The sequence below is a fragment of the Coregonus clupeaformis genome, chromosome 34 (assembly GCF_020615455.1).
Source record: "Coregonus clupeaformis isolate EN_2021a chromosome 34, ASM2061545v1, whole genome shotgun sequence".
NCBI lineage: Eukaryota > Metazoa > Chordata > Actinopteri > Salmoniformes > Salmonidae > Coregonus > Coregonus clupeaformis.
Window position 1 is genome coordinate 13805931 of NC_059225.1, and position 13723 is coordinate 13819653.

At 43.9% G+C, this 13723-nt stretch overlaps 1 protein-coding gene across 4 annotated transcripts in view; it reads right to left on the minus strand.

Moving 5' to 3' along the window:
- Positions 1-6937: 6937 nt before the first annotated feature.
- Positions 6938-13723, minus strand: part of spata13 (spermatogenesis associated 13) — a 39391-nt gene continuing 32605 nt past the window's right edge. For all 4 annotated transcript variants that reach the window (XM_041861772.2, XM_041861775.2, XM_041861774.2 and 1 more), the window contains 6 exons: positions 12194-12373; positions 11688-11920; positions 11447-11576; positions 9924-10302; positions 7798-7872; positions 6938-7691 (listed from right to left, as the gene is read on the minus strand). In XM_041861772.2, coding sequence (XP_041717706.1) covers positions 7507-7691; positions 7798-7872; positions 9924-10302; positions 11447-11576; positions 11688-11920; positions 12194-12373 — 1182 coding nt within the window. In that variant the 3' untranslated portion in view covers positions 6938-7506. The remainder of the gene's footprint in view (positions 7692-7797; positions 7873-9923; positions 10303-11446; positions 11577-11687; positions 11921-12193; positions 12374-13723) is intronic.

Genomic DNA, 13723 nt, shown 5'->3' on the forward strand with positions numbered 1-13723 from the left:
CACAGAGACAGAGCTACAGAATCTGGACAAAGAACTGTCTGGTCTGAAGGGGACCGCTGAGAGGTATCGTTTGTTAAAGCAACAGTTAGACATGAAGACAGAAGAGTTAGATATCCTCCAGGCTAAACTCCAACAGAGCTCCTTCCATAAGCAACAGGAGGAGCTGGAGATGCTGCGCAGGACCATCGAGGAGTGTGAGGAGACCCTGCGCAGTAGTAAGGAGGTCCAGAAGAAGGCAGAGGAGAAGTACAAGGTGTTGGAGAACAAGATGAAGAATGCGGAGGCAGAGAGAGAAGGAACTGAAAGCTGCTCAACAGAAGCTAAACTCTGCTAAAACCAAGGCTGATGCGTTCAGTAAGAAACTCAAGGAGAGACAACAGGAGGCTGAGTCCCTGGTCCTAGAGTTGGAGGAGTTGAAGAGAGAGCAGGCTGGCAAGCACCACGGCAATGCGGACGCCCTCTCCCGGCGTGATGCCTTCTTCGCTGCCTTTACCCCGACGAGGACGTCGGTCCCGAGGAGGGGGATGTGTGATGTCACGAGAGGCTGTGTCCTGGAGGGACGTTACATCCCCCTGAGATGGCTGCAAACCCAGACAGCTATGGCTCCATCTGCTGGTATGGTCGGGAACTCCAACCCTCTATGGCCAATCTTCCCACGCAGCTGAAACCAATCAGGAGCTGATGAGCTGAAGGTTTGGGAGGGTGAAGAGACACAGTCTCCAACCTGGGCTCTCTGGAGGACAAGAGTGCTGCACGTCCACTTCCATGAGGAATATAAGGATTTGGAGATACTTACCTTTGGGAAATACTCACCTTTGGATATATGCACCTGTGGAAATACGTAGAGACATTTGGAAGGACTTTTTGCTGGGTTGGCCACTAGCTGCAACGTGGACTACAGTAAGGCTGGGGAAAAGTTATCTGAGCGAGTGAGAATCATGATTTTGGATGTGGAAGAGACATCCCTGAACTGTTAACCCTTAAAGAGCCACAAGAGAACAGAATTTTGTTATATTTTCGTTAATTTCCCAAGACCTATAATAAAATCCTTGTTTTGTTTGAACCTTGTCTCCTTGCACTACTTGAGCAATCCCGCTGAAAGCTGTGTAGCCTCTCGTGACGTCACAATATCTAACCTAAACCCTCCCTGAACGCAAAAAAAAGAGAAAAAAAAGTGGATAGCAGAGAATATGTTTACCGTTCACCCTCAATTCTTGGACAGACCAGAGCCTTAGATATGCAGTTTTTAGAAACTGTTCTTCGTCCAGTAAGCATTATATGGCAACGGAGGAATTTTGATAGTGCACTGGGCTGCAGGCCAGAAGGTTGTGGGTTCACAGACCACCATGGACAAGAGTAGGAGTGGAAAGATCTCCTTTATAGTAAAAGCATTGCATGAATCTATCATCATATTTGCAGGTCCGAGAAAAAATGGCCTTTGATAAACATTTCATACAATTCTACGTCATTTTACATATTAGCGGGAATATTTTTTAATACCACACAAATGACAGAAATGACAGAATGGACAGAAATAGGCCTACATGCTATTCCTATCATATTCTCCAATGCCAAATCAGTGTGTCTTGTTTGCAACGAAACTGTCCCTGTTTGCAAATAATTAAATCTGAGATATCATTAGGAATCTGAACATAGTACTTTGAAAAGTTAGGCCTACTTTTCCACGTAGACAGAGTAGGCCTACCGACACAGAAACATTTAAGCTTTAACTGCTGGCTATTCTTCCATGGCTTAACCCAACGACAGAAGGTCACAAGTGTTTCCCTAAAAGCTGTCTGGGTTTAAACATATATTGTACAGAAAGTTAATTGTTTAATCAATTGGTAGTGACAGAATTAGATTATGTCCCAAGCAACATCCATTTTTTGTCTACTCAGTTATAGAAGGTTGTAGCTCAGCCTCTGAATTTCTGATTGATTGTGCCGCAGCTGCTGCTTCAAGTTTCAGCACCACAATGTAAATTACTCAAATCTGGCTTAATGTGAGGTCAATAACTATGATAAAAAGGCCTACATCATGGGCAAGAATCATATTGTTTTTAATCAAATCTATTATAGTAGCAGCAAGGCTAGTCCACATGCATTTTTTGGACTAGATGTAATCAAAACATTTTTCGGAAGAAGCCTTTGACTCTCCTCCTGAATGGCCCCTGTAGGCCTACACAGCACAACCATTGGTTAGGCAGCACACAAAACAGTTTTTGATCAGCAAGAGCAGAGCAGACCAGGGCTCAGGGTTGGAATAGCCATTGCGGTGTGTAATGCAGCCTAGTTTTATTTACACCATCCCAGCAGCTATCTTAGAAATATAACTTTGCTCTCTGCTTCTCCTAGCATGCACTTCGTAGCCTATAGGCTATGGATCATTTGATTGAGGCCACACTAAATAGCAAATAGCGGAGAATCAGAGATGAGGGGTGGCATCGGGCACCCATCGATATATAACCTAATAAGCAACTAATACTAAAACACTGAGAAATACAGAAATGTCATCAATTACAAATTACATGACTCTACCCTGGACTAGATTTAAAAAAAGAATAAACCCTCCCCTTGACTGAAATTGAAAAAGCATGACCCTCCCCCATTTTCCTCCAGGTACCCACTATGTAAATGTCGATCATATGGAGAAAAAAAAACATATGTAACATGCATGAGGTGGTACCGATATGTGGTCTGTTTTAATGTCTCAGGTCATGGCGAGGCGCCCAGTAACCCCATCCGCTCCAAAACGCTCTGCATTATTTATATGGTGTCATCCCATCCTGTGCGCAGAACTTAATCCACCATGAGATAAATGGGGGTATAAATTCTCTCCATGGAGACGAAAATGGAAACGACTATAGCCGCGGGAAGTAGGGGTGCTGCAGCACCCCCTGAAAAAACTGAATTTTAAAAATATATATTAATAAAAAAATATATATGTATATATAAACACTACCATTCAAAAGTTTGGAGTCACTTAAAAATGTCCTTGTTTTCCATGAAAACATACATGAAATGAGTTTGAATAGGAAATATAGCAAAATGTATAGGAAATGTAGTCATTGACAAGGTTAGAAATAATAATTGTGTCCTTCAAACTTTGCTTTCGTCAAAGAGTCCTCCATTTGCAGCAATTACAGCCTTGCAGACCTTTGGCATTGTAGTTGTCAATTTGTTGAGGTAATCTGAAGAGATGTCACCCCATGCTTCCTGAAGCTCCTCCCACAAGTTGGATTGGCTTGATGGGCACTTCTTATGTACCATACAGTCAAGCTGCTCCCACAACAGATCAATAGGGTTGAGATCCGGTGACTGTGCTGGCCACTCCATTATAGACAGAATACCAGCTGACTTCTTATTCCCTAAATAGTTCTTGCATAGTTTGGAGCTGTGCTTTTGGTCATTGTCCTGTTGTAGGAGGAAATTGGCTCCAATCAAGCGCCGTCGGCAGGGCAGGGTATGGCATGGCGTTGCAAAATTGAGTGATAGCCTTCCTTCTTCAAGATTCCTTTTACCCTGTACAAATCTCCCACTTTACCACCACCAAAGCACCCCCAGACCATCACATTGCCTCCACCATGCTTGACAGATGGCATCAAGTACTCCTCCAGCATCTTTTCATTTGGTCTGTGTCTCACAAATGTTCTTCTTTGTGATCCGAACACCTCAAACTTCAATTAGTCTGTCCATAACACTTTTTTTTCCCAATCTTCCTCTGTCCAGTGTCTGTGTTCTTTTTCCCATCTTAATCTTTTCTTTTTATTGGCCAGTCTGAGATATGGCTTTTTCTTTGCAACTCTGCCTAGAAGGTCACCATCCCGGAGTCGCCTCTTCACTGTTGACGTTGAGACTGGTGTTTTGTGGGTATTATTTAACGAAGCTGCCAGTTGAGGACCTGTGAGGCGTCTGTTTCTCAAACTAGACACTCTAATGTATTTGTCCTCTTGCTCAGTTGTGCACCGGGCCTCCCACTCCTCTTTCTATTCTGGTCAGAGCCAGTTCTGCACTGTTCTGTGAAGGGAGTAGTACACAGCGTTGTACGAGATCTTCAGTTTCTTGGCAATTTCTCGCATGGAATAGCCTTCATTTCTCAGAACAAGAATAGACTGACGCGTTTCAGAAGAAAGTTATTTGTTTCTGGCCATTTTGAGCCTGTAATCGAACCCACAATTGCTGATGCTCCAGATACTCAACTAGTCTCAAGAAGGCCAGTTTTATTGCTTCTTTAATCAGCACAACAGTTTTCAGCTCTGCTAACATAATTGCAAAAGGGTTTTCTAATGATCAATTAGCCTTTTAAAATGATAAACTTGGATTAGCAACCACAACGTGCCATTGGAACACAGGACTGATGGTTGCTGATAATGGGCCTCTGTAAGCCTATGTAGATATTCCATTAAAAATCAGCCTTTCCAGCTACAATAGCCATTTACAACATCAACAATATCTACACTGAATTTCAGATCAATTTGATGTTATTTTAATGAACAAAAAAATTGCTTTTCTTGCGAAAACATGGACATTTCTAAGTGACCCCAAACTTTGAACGGTAGAGTATATATATATATTTTTTCTCACAAAAGTAGTACACTGGGCCTTTACTAGTCCTGTATTAGTGGACCGATATATCCTTCTGTAGCACAGCTAAAAAATGTTTTACAGCGCCGCAATATATCTCCGTTTATTGCATAAATCGTGCATCCATTGGGCTGCAATTCTGGTGCGGTAAAATAATCAATTTTAATGAATGACAGTGTAGGCTAATCCAAGTGTAGGCTATGACACAATGTAAATGGAGAAGGCTAAAACGTGGTCAACGGCAAATCAAAATAGTGGCAGAAGTCTCCGGGTGAACATCTCCATGGTGCTGTCATTCAAGGTCCTTTATTTACCCTGTTCATAATGAGCACATGATGGTTGCATTTTGGCTTCTGCAGTGTGTAGCGCAGAAAATATGTACATGGCGTCATCATTTCCTCAATGTTTGTACCGACAGATGTAGTCTATTGAATAACCTATCATGGCTCTCCAATGCTGTTCCTAGAGTGCTACCATCCTGTAGGGGTTCACTCCAACACCAGTTGTAACTAACCCGATTCATTTTATGAACCAGCTAATTATTACAATCAGGTGCGCTAGATTAGGGTTGGAACAGGAACAGGGTTGGAACAGGACCAGGGTTGGAGAGCCCTGTTATAAAATCTGCATAAAATACATCCTCAAATTGCAACGTCTGCCTTTGCCCACACATATTGTCTCAAGAAAATGGTATATTTTTAATACCCTCAAACACCAAATAGGCCATTATCACTGGCAATTGTGAATGATAATTATTCACGTTTTACCGGTGAAACCCCATCTGCATGCCAATCATTTGATTGATCTCAATCAGTTTAATGGGAATAGCCTATGCATTTCGATCATCTTGAATTACTGTTTCGTGAGCGAATTAGAGCAGATGATGTTAACACATTTTTAGCCTTTCTTGTATTTTGTTTCAATCAAAGCATATTGGCTCTGAGTGGCTCAGAATAAAAGAAAACAGAGGGCTTAGCTATCAATTCATATAATTTATTTGCATAGATTTAGTCATTAAATCAATTGACCAAGTAGTGAACATAAATCATTACTACACATAATTGCAGGACATTTGTTTTAAAATAGCCATAACATATTTTGGTGTGGTGTATTCATGCACTCAATTAACTATAAACTAAATGCATTACTACCTCCAACTTGGCCCAATTCACATTTCCAATTTCCCACCCTGACATAGCCTACCCTAACCGGCCCTGCGCCTCAAACAATAGTAAATATAGGCTAGAGCCTTCCCAAGCAGGGCTACAGCAAAGGCTCTTGGGCTTTACTGTGGACACTGGTTTGGGTGACCTCAGCAGAACGGTGTCGCTGTAACCAAGTGGTCACATATCTTTCTGGGTTGCGTTACACACACACACACACACACACACACACCCCCCGGAGTCAGTCACACACTGTAAACGCATTTATTCTTAGTTAATGTCCTAAAACCTACGTGTTCTATTTAAGTACTTAAAGCTAATTTTATGTTGACAAAACGTGCGTTATCATTCGAACGCATAGGCTTCTCGGGTGATATGGCATCACAATGACCTTCTACTTGTCATTTAGACCTAACCTGTTTTGGTTGTTAAAAATTCAAATTATTCCCATTCACCTACAGTCGGTAAAAACATTCCAATAATATGCTATACTTACACTGGCACTGTCCCCGGCATTCCCATCTCTGTCATCTCCGCCCGTCAGCTCGCGCTCTGTCCCCATGACACCGGCACAGGGACATTACCTTGCGCCTCTCATATCATCCGCACGTTCGCTTCAGAGTGAGATCTGTCATTTCTACTGTTCCACTCTAAAATGTCAAATATAAAGATGGAAAAAGCAGCACCCCTGTGTACTGGTTAAACCGTGCTGCTGTGAGGCGTCTCACTATCTACCCTGAGCCGCCAGGTGAATGTAACCAGATCCGACAGCACAGGTGAGGAAGCGCCGACTAGCTGGGGCTCATTCAGGGTTTCCACTAGTTACCACAGTCACAAAGTCAAAATATGGCTATATCATAAGAATGAATTAAAACAAACATTTGCTTTTTGGTCTTAATTTAAGGTTAGGGTTTGGTATAAGAAGAGACATTGTAGAAATAGACGGAGTTTATGACTTTGTGGCTGTGGTAACTAGTGATTACCCTCATTCAGTGGGATGATGTTGATATGATTCATATGATTACAGCAGATGTGTTACATTTCCTCAGTAACCTAAGCACCAGGTGGGTTTGCTTGAAAATAAAGTCTGATCATTTGTTTGGTGGAATAAGACAATTCTGTTCCAATTGAGAGAATATTTTCTCACAACCAACCAATAAAATGATTGAGAAACACACTACTTGTATTTGGTACTTTTTGTAACATAGTTTATTTACAAAACAGTGTTAACAGGGTTACTGCATGTGTGAATGTGTGTGTGTAGACTGTCCTCTGGGCATTCAGCTCTCAGAGGAGCCACTTGTGCCTTCACTAGCAGTCTAACTCCAACAGGGTCCAGCCTCAGAGAAATGAACTAAAACCAAGGTAGCAGGTGAGTACTCAACTCCTAATTGAAAAGCTAAAATGTGCTGTACATCAATGTCATAATTACATTAATACAGGTTTCTGCTGGGCGGTTGGGTATTAAGGAATCTCGGACCTACAAAAGCAGCATCTTTACCACACCAGCAACATGAGGGAGACAGTCTGTATGTATATTAACACTTACGGGAAGTCCAGGCACATATTTGAATAGACACAAATAGAAACCAGACAGATATATAACGCAAGACCCAAACAAAACATATACACACTTTAAGAGGCACACAAACACATTGATAAAACATACATTACACAAAGTAGTACGTGCACAGATACTGTCCTGAAATATGTAGGTCCATAATTGTTTTGTTTTTCTCTGAGTCCTCAGGGAGAGATCCTCACTTCCTGAACAAGGCGTGTCGGGTGACGGCGTACCACAGGTGGGAGGGCTTTCGCTTGGGCTCGGCCAATGTGAACACCTGCTGCTGAGGCACGCTGGTTGGCACAGTAACATGGCGCTGGTGAATTGGATGCAGGGGTTGGTGCTGGTGGTGTGGCGGGGCAGAGCCAGAGTAGCCTATGGCTGAGAATAAACAGTTTTTAAAACATTATTTGCAATACTAAGAGTATTTCACTGATTCCAACACCACAGCAATTGTAAGAACACAAAAGTATGATTGATTGCTTACTCTTCATTTTCCCTTGTTTGGATTTTCTTGCATTGAAGATTGCTTGTTTTCTCTGTGTTTCACTGATCTTCATTCCTGTCATGAATAAAAAGATAACAGTCAACCCAATGTCATTCAACATGCACTTACTTACATGTTCTCCTCTTGTTTTAGGTTTTATTTATTTGAAACCAAAGACAAGTGAAAGACAAAACAGTGCAGATAAAAACAGTTTACAGGTGAGGTTGGAAACACAAAAGGGCTTATATGAAAACCACACTCCCCAAAAAACAATAATAAATATATATATATATATATATATATATATACACACACACAGCTCAAAAAATTTAAGGGAACACTTAAACAACACATCCTAGATCTGAATGAATGAAATAATCTTATTAAATACTTTTTTCTTTACATAGTTGAATGTGCTGACAACAAAATCACACAAAAATTATCAATGGAAATCAAATGTATCAACCCATGGAGGTCTGGATTTGGAGTCACCCTCAAAATTAAAGTGGAAAACCACACTACAGGCTGATTAAACTTTGATGTAATGTCCTTAAAACAAGTCAAAATGAGGCTCAGTAGTGCGTGTGGCCTCCACGTGCCTGTATGACCTAACCCTACAATGCCTGGGCATGCTCCTGATGAGGTGGCGGATGGTCTCCTGAGGGATCTCCTCCCAGACCTGGACTAAAGCATCCGCCAACTCCTGGACAGTCTGTGGTGCAACGTGGCGTTGGTGGATGGAGCGAGACATGACGTCCCAGATGTGCTCAATTGGATTCAGGTCTGGGGAACGGGCGGGCCAGTCCATAGCATCAATGCCTTCCTCTTGCAGGAACTGCTGACACACTCCAGCCACATGAGGTCTAGCATTGTCTTGCATTAGGAGGAACCCAGGGCCAACCGCACCAGCATATGGTCTCACAAGGGGTCTGAGGATCTCATCTCGGCAGTCAGGCTACCTCTGGCGAGCACATGGAGGGCTGTGCGGCCCCCCAAAGAAATGCCACCCCACACCATGACTGACCTACCTCCAAACCGGTCATGCTGGAGGATGTTGCAGGCAGCAGAACGTTCTCCACGGCGTCTCCAGACTCTGTCACGTCTGTCACATGTGCTCAGTGTGAACCTGCTTTCATCTGTGAAGAGCACAGGGCACCAGTGGCGAATTTGCCAATCTTGGTGTTCTCTGGCAAATGCCAAACGTCCTGCACGGTGTTGGGCTGTAAGCACAACTCCCACCTGTGGACGTCGGGCCCTCATACCACCCTCATGGAGTCTGTTTCTGACCGTTTGAGCAGACACATGCACATTTGTGGCCTGCTGGAGGTCATTTTGCAGGGCTCTGGCAGTGCTCCTCCTGCTCCTCCTTGCACAAAGGCGGAGGTAGCGGTCCTGCTGCTGGGTTGTTGCCCTCCCTACGGCCTCCTCCACGTCTCCTGATGTACTGGCCTGTCTCCTGGTAGCGCCTCCATGCTCTGGACACTACGCTGACAGACACAGCAAACCTTCTTGCCACAGCTCGCATTGATGTGCCATCCTGGATGAGCTGCACTACCTGAGCCACTTGTGTGGGTTGTAGATTCCGTCTCATGCTACCACTAGAGTGAAAGCACCGCCAGCATTCAAAAGTGACCAAAACATCAGCCAGGAAGCATAGGAACTGAGAAGTGGTCTGTGGTCACCACCTGCAGAACCACTTCTTTATTGGGGGTGTCTTGCTAATTGCCTATAATTTCCACCTGTTGTCTATTCCATTTGCACAACAGCATGTGAAATGTATTGTCAATCAGTGTTGCTTCCTAAGTGGACAGTTTGATTTCACAGAAGTGTGATTGACTTGGAGTTACATTGTGTTGTGTAAGTGTTCCCTTTATTTTTTTGAGCAGTGTATATATATATATATTTCAATCAGTTAAACAAAGCATACTAATTATAATTGTACATGATAGACTCAGTATACAAAAAAACTAACATTGTTTTTGTGTGTGCATGAGTGAGTGTGTGTAAGAGTTAGGCTACATGGAGGAGACATGGGAAACACCTTTCCCATCTTCTCAACAACCCCTCTTCTAGTCTGCTTCCATTTCCTCTTCCCTCCTCAGTCTCTCCTTCCCACTCCTTCTCACCTATCTCCTGGTCCTCCTGTACCCTCCGTCTCTCCCTGGCAAAGGCCTGCAGCCAGCGATGTCTATCCTGGGGCTTCCTGCAGCAGAGGTAACACAGGGTCTCCAGGGTGGAGCTGTTCCGGAGCCGCAGGGCGTTCCTCAGCGAGATGCCCAGCTCGGGGTCCCTGCCGTCTGGCATCTGCAGCACCGATGTGTGGTCCATGTCTAGGCGGCCGCGGTAGTGCAGCAGGTCGCGGCGCAGCACGTCCTTCTTACAGAACACCAGCTGGTGGTCGAACAGGAAGAAGCTGCGCTGCTGCGTCTTGTTGCCCTGCCGGACGATCCGGGTGAGTTCTCCAGAGTGGATCAGCTCCGAGCTGCGCTCCAGGACATCCGTTCCCTGGGAGAGACCACACACAGACAGGGAGGGGGTGAACCAGAATCTGGGCAGCGGAGACGACAATAAATATGACTCGTCTCCTCTCTAGACCAGTTAGCTACCATTCATTTTCCCATTAGACAGCTCTGCAAGCGTTGTCAAAATACGTTAGTTACTCACCAAATATGGAGTTTCGCAGAGCAACTATCGTCATTTACTGCAGTCACACCCAGTATGTACTTCCAAAAAAAGGTCTACATAAAAATGTACATGTGCCAAATCCACCTCTTCCGAAAGATCTCTAAAAACATACCCTATATGGTCTACTTAATTTACTTGCATTAAATATTATTGCATTCCATGTAGCACATTGTGAAACAACAGGTTGATGACATTCATACACTATTGTAGATGATAAAATCAATGATCTTTAGTGATAGTGTACTGCTGCTGGATCAGCCGACCTGTACATGGTAGTACTTTTACTGTACATGGTAGATTTTATTGGTGGTACCGAAGAGGTGATTTGGCGCATGGTCAAGAACAATACTGAGATTCTTTCCAGACAAGACAATTTTTTGGTTGCTTGTACATTTTTATGGAAGTTGGAAGTACATACTTCCAACTTTTTTGGAAGTACATACCGGGCGTGACAGCAGTAAATGACGATAGTTGCTCTGTGAAACTCCATATTTGGAGAGTAACTAACGTATTTTGACAACGCTTGCAGAGCTGTCTAATGGGAAAATGAATGGTAGCTAACTGGGCTAGAGAGGAGACGAGTCATATTCATCGTCTCCTCCTCTGCCCAGATACTGGTTTAGAGAGGGGGTTGCATTTTTCAGATCATTGATTGAGTCAGTGCTATCTGGGATCCTTGGGAAGTCTACCCTAAACCCTAACACGTAACTATTTTAAATGTCAACTTCAATGGGGTAGGGACGTCCCAAGGAACCCGGTTAGCATGGACCCATCTTAAATGACACCTTACGTCCCACACTGTGTACCACTGAGTACAGGAGACGAGCACAAGGTCTAAATGGTTTTCGATGCAAATGGAAATGCAAAGCCTTAACATAAACACTGTAATAGCCATGTAATAATATGGTTGTAACAGGATTCTGCTACAGTAACGATAATGTAATAATGTAGTGAGGAGCCTCACCTCCCAGCGTAGGATAGCCACCTGCCAGTGAGCGATGGCATCGATACTCTCCAGCCTCCTTTTCCCCTCGTTGATCAGGCTCGCCACGTTCTTCATCGCCTTGTACGCGTCACTCACTCCACCGTAGTCACTACAGCACACAACATCAACAGCATTGGAGTGTGTGAAAAGGTTGCCGTGTGTATACGTGTGTGTGTGTGTGTGTGAGTGGGTATATGTTGTGAAGTTTGTTGTGACTTACCTGTGGTCTTTGGGGGTGTATTTGAGCAGCTCTCCCAGCTGCAGGGGGTACTTGCAGATCTTCTGGACGGGCGTGAGCAGGAAGCCGGCGATGGAGATGTCAATCATCTGCTGCAGCAACCGGCAGGCCTCAAAGAAGTGCTTGTACCTGCCCAGCTTCATGAGGCGCTGCAGCTCCCCACACGCTGCAGGGTGGGTGTTACAGTACTCAGAGTAGATGGAGAAGCCCTCGCCCTGAGAGAGAGGAGGATGGGGGGGTGAGTGAAGAGGGAGAGAGTGGGTAAGGAAGGAAAGAGGGGGGGTGGGGTGGGTGAGGAGGAAAAGCGGGAGGGAGAGAGGAGGCGAAATAGTTAAATACCAAAAGGGGATGTGACTGCGTTGAAATGTATACTGTGTAATGTATTCAGGGATCAAAAAGATAATGGTATGGAAAAACGCTGGATCCAATTCTGAAAAAAGTGTGTGTGTGTGACGTGTGTGTGTGTGTGTACAAAGGGTATAACGTACCTGTAAGAGGAAACAGGCTCCTATCTCACTGAGGTGAGGCTGGTCTGTGTTGTACTTCTTCTCCAGGTCTTTGAGGAACTGTCTCTGGAACTTGTAGATGTCCTCGATGTTACTGAAGATAGTCTTCAGCTGCAGCTCAGTGAACATGCCCGGGTGTTTACGACACTGACGGATATAGCCCTGGGAAAAGCATTAGACATTTTCTGGCTTAAGTGGTGGGCATGGCAGGGGCAGGGGCGTGGTCAATGGTGTGGTCGCCGATCAAACATGTTAGAGGCCCTCCTGTTGGCCGCAGTGACAAAATGTAGATGTTTTAAAGCTAATTTGTACAATTATACACATTTTGCCATGAGACAGAGAAAATGTGCAGTTTTAAAACTAATTTCCTGCAATTCTACACATTTCACCATGGCTTATGCTATCTGAGCGAATCGACCAAACAAAATCAATGGGGGCCCCATGCCATGACAGAAATACTCCTAAATGCATAATTTTTTTAAATTTTAGATTCTCCCCGACTGTCTAGCTTTTATTTTGGTGATTGTTAGTTCTCAAAGATGATCTTATAAAAAAAAATACAGTACCAGTCAAAAGTTTGGACACACCTACTCATTCAAGGGTTTTTCTTTATTTTGACTATTTTCTACATTGTAGAATAATAGTGAAGACATCAAAACAATGAAATAACACATTTGGAATCATATATTAACCAAAAAAGTGTTAAACAAAACAAAATATATTTCATATTTGAGATTCTTCAAAGTAGCCACCCTTTGCCTTGATGACAGTTTTGCACACTCTTGGCATTCTCTCAACCAATTCACCTGGAATGCATTTCCAACAGTCTTGAAGGAGTTGCCATATATGCTGAGCACTTGTTGGCTGCTTTTCCTTCACTCTGAGGTCCAACTCATCCCAAACCATCTCAAATGGGTTGAGGTCGGGTGATTGTGGAGGCCAGGTCATCGGATAAAGCACTCCATCACCTCTCCTTCTTGGTCAAATAGCCCTTACACAGCCTGGAGGTGTGTTTTGGGTCATTGTCCTGTTGAAAAACAAATTATAGTCCCACTAAGCGCAAACCAGTTGGGATGGCGTAGCTCTGCAGAATGCTGTGGTAGCCATGCTGGTTAAGTGTGCCTTGAATTCTAAATAAATCACAGACCGTGTCACCAGCAAAGCACCCGCACACCATCACACCTCCTCCTCCATGCTTCACGGTGGGAACCACACATGCGGAGATCATCCGTTCACCTACTCTGAATCTCACAAAGACACAGTGGTTGGAACTAAAAATCTCAAATTTGGACTCATCAGACCAAAGGACAGATTTCCACAGGTCTGATGTCCATTGCTCGTGTTTCTTGGCCCAAGCAAGTCTCTTTTTCTTATTGGTGTCCTTTAGTAGTGGTTTCTTTGCAACAATTCGACCATGAAGGCCTGATTCACACAGTCCCCTCTGAACAGTTGATGTTGAGATGTGTCTGTTACTTGAACTTTGTGAAGCATTTATTTGGGCTGCAATCTGAG